Genomic DNA, 13,743 nt, shown 5'->3' with positions numbered 1-13,743 from the left:
TCACTAGTCTCAAGGTAGCTTCCTCACACACACGCACTGGTAAATACTTATCCATGGACTTGGACTTGGTGGGGGTGGGATGGGGTGAAGTCTGCCGTCTCCGGAGTGCCATCCATGTGCAGCAAGCCCCTCTCTGCAGTACTCTGCCTTGCAAACTGCGGCTGCCTTGGTCTCCTTGACCTTCCAACCCTGTCTCTTCAACTCAGGGAGACCACCTGCATCTGCATTGGCTCCCCTCCCTCACTGCAGCCTGGAAACTCTCTTCATGCAGTGAGTTAAGGCAATCTGAGGAGTCACTCTTTTGTTTTTCTTCTTGCAGGGATAACTGTCTCCTGAGCTGTCCATTGTCCAATATTTGAAAACCACTGTTTCATGTTTTTTTTTCATTTTTTAGTTATTTCTGCCCTGTAATTTCTCTTCTGATTTTATAATTTCTTGTTATTTTAAGGAAAACTCCTTTAAAAATAGCTTTATCTCTTTGAGAATCTTAAGTATGTTTTTCTAGTCATTTTCAGATTGACTATTTTTATTTAGTTGGATATCGATCTTCCTTTATGTAAAGTTTTTTGGGCTTTTTTTTTTAGATGAAGATTTCATCATACGAAATTTCAATTTTTATGTTCCACTGTGTGGATGCGTCTACCTTTCGGCTCTTGCCAGCCTGTCTAAAGTCTGTCCTGTTATTTTCACTTGGTCCACAGGCCTCCCAGTCCTTCAATGGTGACTTAGGGCTTCTGTCCTCAGTGATATTCAAGTTCTGGACGGGCATCTTTGTAGTCTCCTCCCCTCAGATATGCTGCTTTATTCAAACAGTTGTAGCTATTTTTTAATATGCTGTTTTATTCAAACAGTTGTAGCTATTTTTTAATATGCTGTTTTATTCAAACAGTTGTAGCTATTTTTTAATATGCTGTTTTATTCAAACAGTTGTAGCTATTTTTTAATATGCTGTTTTATTCAAACAGTTGTAGCTATTTTTTAATATGCTGTTTTATTCAAACAGTTGTAGCTATTTTTTAATATGCTGTTTTATTCAAATAGTTGTAGTTGTTTTCTGTCTTCAGCACTGTCTTATGCAATGGGCTTGCCTGGAGTCCCAATGAGGTGACCATTTGGTTCCCGTCACACTGTGGGCTCTGGCTGTGAGCTAAAGCTTCTTTTCAGGGCTGGGAACTTCACAGATGATCATTTCAAGTAAGCTTTATTACCACGTATTTGTTTCATTTAGTTTTTGATCATGGCTCTGTATTTTTTAAAAACCCTTTTGTTTAAAGGAAATAATTGTTATGTGTTTGAACTAATGGGCATGGTGGATGGGTTTAAGCCATGAATTCAAAGTAAGAACTCAATACAGGCCCTCATGTATTACTTTTGAGGGACTACTGGGTAATAAGATGTTAGAGGCCAGAGTAGCATGTTGAATTATATTTATAATGAAGAAATTATCTCAGCCCATCAGTACACATAAATGAGTTATGTGTCAAATTTTGCAAATTCATAAAGTAATTTCTTTTCTCTAATTTTATGGAAAATTGCTTCCTAGACTCATCTTTGAAAAGGAAATTTATAACTAATATATCAATCCATACAGAAGTTAGGAAGCATAGTTTTGTTCTGGGATGGCTCTTATTGGAAAGCCATATTAGTTATAAAACACTGTACAGCTCTGTTATCGCATAATATTATTCAAATTGTTACTGAATTCTATGTATTGATTGACATACTCATTAATGCGACATTCTAAGACTTTAATATGTGATTATCTGAGATATTCTTTATAATTTTGCTTTCTGTTTTTAAAAGCATACTGGAGATGAAATGGCCTGATAAAATATAACTGAGAGTTATTATTAATTCCAGAATATTAAATTTGCTATGATCTAGTCACCTGATTTCAGTCACTGGACTCTTCTACCAGTCTGATTCTTCCCAAAATATAGCAGAAGATCAGCCAACGCAACTCCGGGGAAAAAAGAAGGCCAAGTTCTAACACTTGAACGCTTCATTCATGTCTGACTTCCCTTTTTACAAAAGGGAAATCCTGTAGGACAGGATTATTTCACACACTGAAATGCCATCACAATTAAGGTAAGTATATGACATAAGGTAAGGGTAAGCCTCACAGAATCAGGCTCTTACCTGCCTATTATACTGCAGGTCATCATCTGGCTCCCACTGCCAATAAGATAGCCCCAGAAGTAACATAACAGCACCTAAAACTACTTACGTACTTTTCACTCACTGGGATCTGTCTTTGTGATATTTATGTGTTAGTCATATGCCATGCCATTTTGCAATTGGTAATAGAGCCTGGTGAATGTCTGGTTCAGGAGTGTGTTTTATCTCTCTAACAAGACCTCATGTTTCTTAGTAAGTCTTTTGTTTCCTTTCTAATTCTCCTATAGTAGCTGGTACAGCCTCCGCAGTTAGGAGATACTGAAATACCCTTTCATATTCAGAAATATGAAAGGAAAATGAAGACTCTGCTCTTCAAATAACCAGAAAGTTATAGCTGGGTGAAGTTTTCACTTTTTGTGGGTCGGGGAGGTAATGCCATTTATCAATAATCTGGCAAAATGTTCATGCCTACTATAATGGTCATAGCATTACTTAAGTAGAAATAGAACATATTGCAAACACTGTTTGAACGTATTTGCACTTTATTCTTGGCTGTCCTTCTTATAAGCTCCATGGAGGTAAATGAAGAAAATCTTGATTTACTTTTAAAGTCTCATAATTATTTAATGACAATGCTGAATCTACTTGTTTAGAATCTTACAGGATTATAATCTATAATTAGTATAATAAATGTAGAACATAATACAATGAAACGATTTTTTTTGTGTGTGTGTGTGACAGAGTTTCGCTCTTGCTGCCCGGGCTGGAATGCAATGGTGCTAGCTGGGCTCACCACAACCTCCGCTTCTCGGGTTCAAGCAATTCTCCTACCTCAGCCTCCCGAGTAGCTGGAATTAAAGGCATGCGCCACCACGCCTGGCTAATTTCATATTTTTAGTAGAGACAGGGTTTCTCCACGTTGGTCAAGCTGGCGCGATCTCAGGTGATCCGCCCACCTCGGCCTCCCAAAGTGTTGGGATTATAGGTGTGAGCCATCGCACCTGGCCGAAACAAATTTCTTTCTAAGCTTCTTAGATAATTTTGAATACCCTAAGATAAATATATTTAAGTTAGTTGATCTAACATAAGGAAGTTTAAATTGTTCTTGGTAAAATTTTTCATTTCTAAAACCTTTAGTTTATTGTGGTCTAAACTACTGAGGCCACTGAATTCAGATCTGAAGCACATTAAAATGAAATATTTTTAGAAGGCAGTATCAGAGATAAATTCTACAACCCAATAGTCAAGATTTTTATAAAGCGCATATCATGAATATGTGCACGTGTATGCGCTTTAAAAATCTTCTCTAAACTATATTGAATTTTTGTGCTTAAATATGATTTATTTTTCATAAAGCACAAATTATTTGTCTTTCAACATTTTCTTACCACTCTGGAGTGTATTTCTTTGGCATACAATGGGAATAAAAATTCTGATTCCCCTTCCAAGCGCAGTCCATCTTTTGTTACACGTAAGTGGCCCATTCCTGCCTGTTAAAAGAAAAAAAGAGACAATGCATATTTTTTTATTGCTTGCTTTTTCATTCCTCTTGCTATTGACTTAAATCACACATGTATTTCCATATATTGCCTACCACCTTTTCTGCATTTCTCCTAAATACTGTATTTAAAACTTCACATCTTTTAATTCAATATTCAATATTATTAAATCTTGTATAAATACAAAGAGCTGTTTAGAAAACACATATAAAATTTCAAGAGTCATTGTATAATAAACACTCAAGAGCCCATCACCATGTAAGAAAAAGAATCTATTACTATTTAAAAAAATTTAAATTAAGTTACAATAAAATTAATTGTTTTGAGGTATACAGGTCTATGAGTTTTAACACATATATAGATTTGTGTAATCATCAACACAATCAGAATATAATATAGTTCCATCACCTGCCCGAAAATACCATAAATACCATCATCTGAGTTCACTATGTAGTAAATATTCACTGAGCACTTCTTAAGTGAAAAGCAAAACAGGAGGATGTAGAGGTCTGTTCAAGGTGCCTGCTCTCAAGCAGTTTACAGTCATGAAGCGTTACCAGACTGGGTGGCAGACACGATTCTGGAGGTCACCAATGACCGCTGTGCTGTTAAAACTTGTGGGCATTTCCAACTTCATGCCCTTTGCATTCTCAGGGGCATTTGGCACTGGACCCTTTCCTCCTTGAAACACTATCGTCCTTTGGTTTCCATGATGCTGTGCTTGTCTGGGCTCCTCCCACCTCCAGAACCACATTCTCCATCTCCTAACAGGCTTGTCCTCCCTACCCAGCCCTTGACTACTGGCTCCCTCAAGTTCGGTCTTAGGCCCTTTACTGCGTTCATGCTATGAATTGACTTCCATTTACTATTTCAGTGTGGAGGCTTATCCGTTTTTTTCCAAATTTTAAAAATTGTAGTAAAATGTCATATACATTTTACCATCTTACCCACTTATAAGAGTACAGATCCATGCTATTAAGTATATTCATGATGTTGTGTGACCATCACCACCAACCATCTCTAGAACTGCTTTCATCTTGCACAATTAAACACTGTACCCATTAAACAATTAACTCCCCCTTCTCCCCCCCACCCAACCCCCTGGCAACTACCATTCTACCTTCTTGTTTTAAAGTTTTAATATGTAATTGAGGCATTGTACTTGTACACATTTTGGGGTACAATTTGAAATATATGTATACAGCGATAAGGTCAAATCTTATAGCATTTCTGTCTCTATGAATTTGATTATTTTAAGTACCTCATGTAAGTGGAATCATATCGTATTATCTTTTTGTGGCTGGCTTATTTCACTTAGCATAATGTCCTCTAGGATCATTCATGTTATAGCATATTATGACATTTCTGTTTTTTTAAGGTTGAATAATATTCTACTGTGTGTACAAGCCATATTTTGCTCATCCACTCATCCACTGATGGATTCTTGGGTTGCTTCCATATTTTAGCCATTGTAAATAATGCTATGAACATGGGTGTGCAAATATCTCTTTGATTCCCTGTCTTCAATTCTTTCAGTATATAGCCAAAAGCAGAATTGATCGATCATATGGGAATTCTATTGTTAATTTTTTGAGAACTGCCATACTGTTTCCCATGGTAGCTATTCAATTTTATATTCTAACAGTGCACAAGAATTCCAATTTCTCCACATCCTCCCTAACACTTGGTATTTTCTGTTTGATAGTAGCCATCCACATGGAAGAATCCGTTTTTACCTGTAAATAGTCTGTTCTGAGCTTCATACCCATATATCTGATTGCCTACCTGTCGTCCCCTTCTGTCTTAAAAGCATCTGAATTCAACCAGCTGAGCTTTGATCTTTCCGCTCTTCCCCAAATAGAAAGCATTATTTAAAAAAGGAAAGCAGGACAGTCCAAAGGATGAAACAAAGCAATAAGGGACATTTTACGTTGTGACAGGTGAATTTCTAGGATAGAGATATGTTACCCTGACCTGAATCTTACCTGCCAGGCAATAGACTTCTACTTTCAAAGACATTATCAGTTGAAAGCTCCGTTAACAAGAACCAAATTAAATGTGTGGTTATGCCATGTGGTTCAATCCATAAACTACAATTCGAACTGACATTTGGGAGTGGTGGCATTAGCAGTGTGCATGTGGAAGCCCCACACACTGCTGGGTGCAGCTACCTCCCACACTAGGTAGATGAGCACTTCTGAGCTGTTTTTTTTTTCTTTATGGAATCTCACTCTGTCTCCCAGGCTGGAGTGCAGTAGTGCAATCTTGGCTCACTGCAACCTCCACCTCCAGGGCTCAAGTGATTCTCCCGCCTCAGCCTCCAGAGTAGCTGGGATTACAGGTGTGTACCACCATGCCCGCCTCATTTTTGTATTTTGAGTAAAGATGGGATGTTGTCATGTTGGCCAGGCTGGTCTCGAACTCCCGACCTCAGATGATCTGCCCACCTCAGCCTCCCAAAGTGCTGGGTTACAGGTGTGAGCCACCATGCCTGGCCTTCTGAGCTCTTTTATCCATGTGATGCACTGGGAGGTTTTGTTTGAAGAAAGGGCTCAGAGTCTAAAGAGGCTGACAACTACTGTTTGGGATTTTCTCATGGGATCCAGCCAAGCATTTATAATATAGTTTATAAACTTAAACCAACATTAGAAAATTATAAAAATCGATCATGTATGCATAATCAGCCAATTTTTAAAGCAAACATTTTCATTAAAGATTTTATGGCCTAGAGTTAAACAAAGCAGAATTTCAAGATTACAAATTCTGTTCTGAAAATTTGCTGCTGAATTTTTGGGTTCAAGTAAACATATGGCGGCAGTTTTCTGGACTGTACTTGTTATATCACCAAAAAAACCCTAATGTTAATCCTAGCCTCTGTGGTCGCTAATTTCCATAGTCAGCTTACCAAAGCTGACTGTTCATTGTCATTTCTTTCTCTGGCTGTTACTTTCTTTACTTGAAAAACATGCAGGAAAATACTGAAGCTACTCAAAAAAATAAAATAAAATAAAATAAAACAAAATAGAAGGAGGGACTCATTCCCAGCTCATCCTAAGAGGCAGCATCATCCTGATACCCAAACCCGGCAGAGACACAACAAAAAAGAAAACTTCAGTTCTATATCCTTGATGAACACAGATGCAAAAATCTTCAACAAAATACTAGCAAACCGACTCCAGCAGAACATCAAAAAGCTAACCCACCATGATCAAGTAGGCTTTATCCCTGCAATTCAAGGTTGCTTTAACATATGCACATCAATAAATACGATTCATTACGCAAACAGAACTAAAGACAAAAAGCACATGATTATCTCAATAGATGTAGAAAAAGCTTTCCATAAAATTCAACACCCTTTTGTGTTGAAACTCTCAATAAACTAGGTATTGAAGGAACATACTTTAAAATAAGGAGACGTCTATGACAAACCCACAGCCAATATGATACTGAATGGTTAAAAGCTGGAAGCATTCCCCTTGAAAACTGGCACAAGACAAGGAAGGAGGCCCTCTCTTACCACTCCTATTCAACATAGTATTGGAGGTCCTGGTCAGAGCAGGCAAGAGAAAGAAAGAAAAGGTATCCAAATAGGAGGAGAGAAAGTCAAACTAATCCTGTATGCAGATGACATGATTCTACATTGAGAAAACCCCGTAGTCTCTGCCCAAAAGCTCCTTGAGATGATAGGCAATTTCAGCTAAGTTTTGCGATACAAAACCAATGTACAAAAATCAGTAGCATCCCTGTACATTAACAGCACCCCTAAGCTGAGAGCCAAATCAAAAGTGCAGTCCCATTTTTTTGCATTCCCATAAACAATAGAGGAGAGTTATAGTTGTTCCACATTCTTGTCAGCGTTTGGTACTGCCAGGTTGTTTTTTTTTTTCCATTCTTAATAGGTGTATAATGAATTTTTTTTCTTTCTGGGATTTTAATTTCTGTAAAAGAATTCATTCAAATGATTATGGTCACAAACATGATTTTAACAAAAAGATTGCTTGCCTACCACATCAGTGCATGACGGACGTGGACAGGCAGCCAACACATTGTGCATTACCTAAGCTCTCCTCTTTCAGCTGCCTCATGATGCCATCTTCATTTGAAACAAGGGGGATTCATGCCAAAATCAGGAAAAAGAGCCTTCATTTTCTTTTTCTAAATTATTCTAAAAATAAGACAGCAGGTAGAAAAACAATGCACTGTGAAGATAAAAAGAAAAACTGAAAAGATTCATTGTCCTAGTAAATTTTCATAGTAATGTTAGATCCATCAACCTGTCTGTAAACCCTTCAGTAATTTTTTGTTATAAATCTAGTAATAAATTTGTGTCATTCCTTCTTGGTCATTGCTAACTTCATATACACAAACACTTTTGAAAGTTATATTTCATATTTACACATTTTTTGAATCATAAAATATTTATTGGGTACCAAATTATATGTATGGCACTGTGATATGGCTGAGGATTCAAGAGTATAGTGTTCTACTGGCCCCTGAATTTCTCTGACACAAACAGATACACCCCTAGTATAGACAAATTCAGGGGTTCTGAATGGGACTTGAACAAAGAGTACTGGAGAATTTGGGGAATGCCTCTCAGAAGACGTGAGATTTGCACTGGGTCAAGCTGGAAGGGTGCATCTTGAAAGAGTTTTAGATATTTAGTAGAATGTCCGTGATAATTCTGTCATGGAGAGATTACTCTGGAATAACATGTTCAAGATTCTAATATGCTTCATTGCTAAGAAAAGGTAGATAATTATCCTCTTTTACTATCTCATTTTTTGAGTACTGTCTTCTTTGAAATTGTTATTTCACATTTTGTGCACATAGTCTTGTAAGTTACTGAACATCTGAAATTGGTCTGACTTCCACATTTGGCCATTATGTATAGCCTACATCTTATTGCTATAAGATGATGGTGACTATCCACAAAATATGTCTTTGTTTAGGTTTTTTTTTTTTTTTTTTTTTTTTTTAACTCTCAGCTTACTCTGTTAACACCTACTAAATCATCCATGCTGGGATCCATATTTCCATATTGTACCAGTGGGGTGGTGGTTTTTGTCTGAGTGCAACTTTTCACATTATTTTTATAATGAGAAGTTTAACAGGATAGCAGGTACTTTTTCATGTTATACTAAAAATAGAATAAAATAAAGAATAACTTTCATCAAAGGATTTCATAATTTTGTGCCAGGCTTAAACTGAGCATTTAATTAACATAAGTAATCACTAATTGTCCTTGTTCTGTGGGTGTGTGTGTGCTATCAAAGAATCACAGATTGAACATAATCCTAATTAAAACCAAGACTCTTACCCAGTCTGAATCCTAAGCTAATATTCTTTTCACTGTTTTTACAGTGTCTCAAAGTAGGTTTTTCTAAATAAAACCTAATCAAGTACATAAGATTAGTTGGTTTATAATTTCAAGATACTATCTTTGTTAGCATTTGTGAGAAAAAACTATGTTACCAGAAGACATTAACAGTTTCCTATTATTGGTAGAAATGGGAGGAAAGTGAATAGATCTGCATCTGGAGCCCATTAGTTTTGTTATAATAATATTCCCTGAGACAGGAAAGTGAGCCCTAGTTCCAGTTCGGGCTGATGGACGTCCCTCCTTGCAGCAAGAGCCTATAGCTTAGGAGACCAGGTGTGCTGTTGCCTTCTTTATTTCCCAATTGCTGTAATATGGTTAAATCACTCATAAAAATTATAATAAAAGAGAAAATTGAAGGCATATCCCTGGGATAAAAATTAAAACTATAGTGCTATTTGTATCTTTAGACACTGGTAATGATGGGATTTGTATCACTGATATCCATGATAATGAAATTCCTCTGTACGTGGAATAGCTCTAGGTTTGTCTTCCTCCTCCAAACTCAGTGTTGATAATATCTTGTCTTCTAAGAAAGAAAATGCCATTAAGTTAGTACATGTTCCTACTGTCTGTGACCTCTGCTTCAACCCTACTCTATTACAAGTAGCATATAAATCAAACATTTCAATTTGGTTTTTGGACTGGAAAGCACTGATATGATATAATACCTTTTAGAAAGACATAAATAATTTGAGAAAATGCCAGGTACTGGTTCAAAATGCTACAGTGTCATATTTTTCTTTTAATCACAGTTCCATTCATTTGAAAAACAAATGGGATGGAGATGCAGGTGGTTTAAGGCATCAATATCACACTGCTGAAAATCAAATGACAGTGTGAGCTGGGCATCATTAAGGCAGGAATGGAGGAGAACAGCAGGGCATAGGGTTGGTCTGGGCACCAGACACCTCTCTTCCACCAGCACAGTGTAGACAAAGGCAATGTTTGGAAGACCAGTGGTCCAATGTTTCTAAATGGAGCCACCAAGAATGTCAGATAGGCACAGCAAAGAAGTTGACGTCTCTTCCTTGGTTTCTGTGCCAGATAATATTCCATTGCTCTTCCTTCCTGCACGTTGCTTTCCCTGGGGAGATGCTACTGTAAGGGAGGAGACCACTACTACTCCCGCTGCCCTCCTCCCCCAACCTTGCCTAGTTCACAAGACAAGAAGAAAGAGAGAAAGCAAAAAGTTGGAAAAAACAAAAGTAAGATAAATAGCTAGACAACCTTGGCACCACCACTTGGCCCTAGAAGTTAAAAAAAGCAATAATAATAACATCAACCCCTGACCTAAACTACCTGTGTTATCTGTAAATTCCAGACACTGTATGAAAAAAGCATTGTAAAACGTTTTGTTCTGTTAGCTGATGCATGTAGCCTCCAGTCACGTTTCCCACGCTTGCTCAATTTATCACGACCCTTTCACATGGACCCCTTAAAGTTGTAAGCCTTTAAAAAGGCCAAGAATTTCTTTTTTGGGGAGCTTGACTCTTAAGACGCGAGTCTGCTGACGCTCCCGGCCGAATACAAAACCTCTTCCTTCTTTAATCCGGTGTCTGAGGAGTTTTGTCTGCGGCTCATCCTGCTACAACTGAAACAGCAGGGGTTTGGTCTAGGTCCTGCTGTTTGCTGCACAGAAAGCCAATGACTGAAGTGACAAGGAAGAAGGCTTTAACTGGGTGCTGCAGCCCAGGAGATGGGAGCTCAGTCTCAAATTAATCTCTGATCAACTAAAACTAGGGGTTTTTACAGCAGGGAAGAAATTTAACAATGTGTAGGAAAACAGGAACTAGGGTGGGACAAGGAAGCAATCATGATGAATGTGGGGTCAGGCATTTTATTGTCTGGATGTGGTGACCTGTTAAGTTTCAGTTCACTACTTTTTTTGACAGGTCTGAAGGCCCTTTCCTGAGAAAGGAACTCAGATAAAACAAATGCAAATTTCAAGCTTTAAGACCAGAAGGGTCAATTTCTGTTTATCCAAAAAACTGTTTGTGGAACAACTGGGTCAGTTTCAGAGAGTTCCTTTCATGGCCAAGTTTGTTAGAGGCCTCCCTGCAGCTGAGGCCACACTGCCCTTCCTTAGGGAGCACACAGGAGCCAGCCCCAGGGAGCAGAGCAAAACCACCCCCAGGCTGAGCCATGGTCACCTGCAGGTGGCCGCATGTAGCTGGCTTAGGGGCACCTGCCAGCCTTTCAATGATGAAGGCAAGCAAAGTGTGATGATGAACAAAGGTATCTTAAGATACACTATAGCACTAGCCACTAAAAATATGGTAGACATTCTGTTTGTTCATATAACTATCACAGTAAGTTTTTTTTTTTTAAATCTCTGTCCAATCTGATAAAATGTTATTTATAAAATATATTTGCAAAGTGTGTTCATATTTGTAAAATACTGAACATGCTCCCAGAAAGCATTTCAGTATAAGTCATTTTAGTTTTAGATAAATTTGATCTCTTTAGGTTCAGTAAATGATCAAGGACAGATATAATTTTAGTAGTTTGCATTGTCATCTTTTCTTATTTATTTTTGAAACGGAGTCTCACTCTGTCACCCAGGCTGGAGTGCTGTGGCACCATCTGGGCTCACTGCAACCCCCACTTCCTGGGTTCAAGTGATTCTTCTGCCTCAGCCACCCAAGTAGCTGAGATTACAGGCACGTGCCACCACGCCCAGCTAATTTTTATATTTTTAGTAGAGACAGGGTTTCACCATGTAGGCCAGGCTGGTCTGAATTCCTGGCCTCAAGTGATCTGCCTGCCTTGTCCTCCCAAAGAGCTGGTATTACAGGCATGAGTCACCATGCCCCACCAGTTGTCTTTTCTTAAATTAATTAATCCTATAAATTGCAATCCTAATTATTTGCCAATGAAACCACTGCAGAGATATGGGTACTTTGCCAGTGAGACCATTGCAGAGATGTGGGTAGTAAAACTGACAGCTCCTTACAGAAAGTTTCCTTGTGCTGTTTGCATGATTTCATTCAGGCATACTCCTTCTTTTACTTCCCTTTCACCACTTAAGAAATGGAATGCCTCTATCTATATCACATCAGCACTGTCAGCATAAAACATTACGAAGGAGATAACATGGGAAAGAATGTGATAGCCGAGTCGAGGACTCCTGCTACTCATGCTGTATTCCCTGAGTGTAATTTAAACTTTAGATGACCCTGAAGTTTGCAGTGTCTGCAAACCAAACCTGCTCTGTGACACAGGACTTAGCTGGGGCCCCTCCTCAGACCCAATCCACCAGCCTCTCCTGGGAAGCAGCTTAGCAGTATCCATTTCTAAGAGCCTTCCCAAGTAACTGGAGCCTCTCTTCTCGCTCTCTCATATCATGCCCATGCTTTCACATCCTCTCTAATTTGCCTTTGAGAGATTCAGTTATTCTTCTACTAATTTTTAAGCATCTGTGCTTTCTCTAGGTTACTTTGCCTCTTTCTATACTCATTTGCTAAAATCATAAAACAACAACTATATTAAAGTAAATAAAAAGAATACATCCCTTGGTCATTCAATCTCTTATCAACTCAAGAAATACTTACAGAGCATCAGTTTTCTGCTAGAGCCTGAGTCTACCAGGCTCAACTGACATGATCCTACAGGGTTAGCAGACATTTAACAACCATAAACAAAGTTGTTTTTTTTTAATATGAACAAAAATTGTGGTGTGCTATGCTATGGAAAAATAAGTCCGAGTCCTACAAAAGAGAATAATAGGAGGATCCTGTCTTAGACCGGAGGTGATCAAGGTAACCTCATCAAGAAAGTATCATTTTGAGCTGAGACCCTGCATTAGTCCATTCTCGCATTGCTACAATGAAATACCAAAGACTGGGCAAATTATAAAGAACAGAGGTTTAACTGGCTCATGGTTCTACAGGCTGTACAGGAAGCATAGTGGTTTCTGTTTGGCTTCTGGGGAGGCCTTAGGAAACTTATAATTACAGTGGAAGGCAAAGTCCTAGCAATCATGTCTTACATGGCAGGAGCAGGCGCAAGAGAGAGAGGGGAGATGCTACACACTCTTCAACAACCAGATCTCATGATAACTGTCAGGACAACAGCACCAAGGGGGTGGTGCTAAACCATTCATGAAGGACCCACCCCCATGATCCAATCACTTCCCACCAGGCTGCACCTCAACACTGGGGGTTACAGTTCAACATGAGACTGGGTGGGGACACAGATCCAAACCATAATGATGTGACTGTGTGTGTGTGTCTGGGTTGGAGCGGATGCTCTAGATAGAGAGAAGAGCATATACTAAAACACTGAAGCAAGAGAGAACTGTCTGCAGAATTGGATACCAATGTGCAACAGGCGAGCAGTTTAGAGTGAGACAGCAGAGGAAACTGTGCCCAGCCTGCGGGCAGAGGCTGGTATGTTTCTGTGGTTTTTCAATGCAACAGGAATGGATCCACTCATGGATTTTCAATAATAAGGTAAAATCAGATAAATACAGTGAGGGCATTTCCTGTCCCTGATTCTCACAGGCAGAACTTTGAAATAGCCAGAGGTGATGCGCAGGTAAGTGGGAATAATGATTAATCACTTGGTCTCTATGGTGAAAGGGGGATCGATCAAGCTTTCCTCTCCACTTTTCTGCCCCCCTCCCCAGTTTCTGACTTAGATCCTCACTCTGGCAGCCTGAAAAATCAACATGAGATCACTTAAGTGGGGGATGTAGGAGGGATCTTTCGTGAGAGAAACACTCTGCCCTTCTCTGCAGCCCAG

The 13,743-nt window shown here is 38.8% G+C and overlaps 1 protein-coding gene across 3 annotated transcripts in view; it reads right to left on the bottom strand.

The window, feature by feature from the left end:
• SGCG (sarcoglycan gamma) overlaps positions 1–13,743 on the bottom strand; it is a 97,247-nt gene that overhangs the window by 39,203 nt on the left and 44,301 nt on the right. For all 3 annotated transcript variants that reach the window (XM_045377613.2, XM_045377611.2, XM_005585473.4), the window contains exon 3: positions 3,507–3,608. In XM_045377613.2, the coding sequence (XP_045233548.2) occupies positions 3,507–3,608 (102 nt within the window). The remainder of the gene's footprint in view (positions 1–3,506; positions 3,609–13,743) is intronic.

Source organism: Macaca fascicularis, chromosome 17 (genome assembly GCF_037993035.2).
Source record: "Macaca fascicularis isolate 582-1 chromosome 17, T2T-MFA8v1.1".
Lineage (NCBI taxonomy): Eukaryota > Metazoa > Chordata > Mammalia > Primates > Cercopithecidae > Macaca > Macaca fascicularis.
This window is presented reverse-complemented; position numbering and strand designations above follow the sequence as displayed.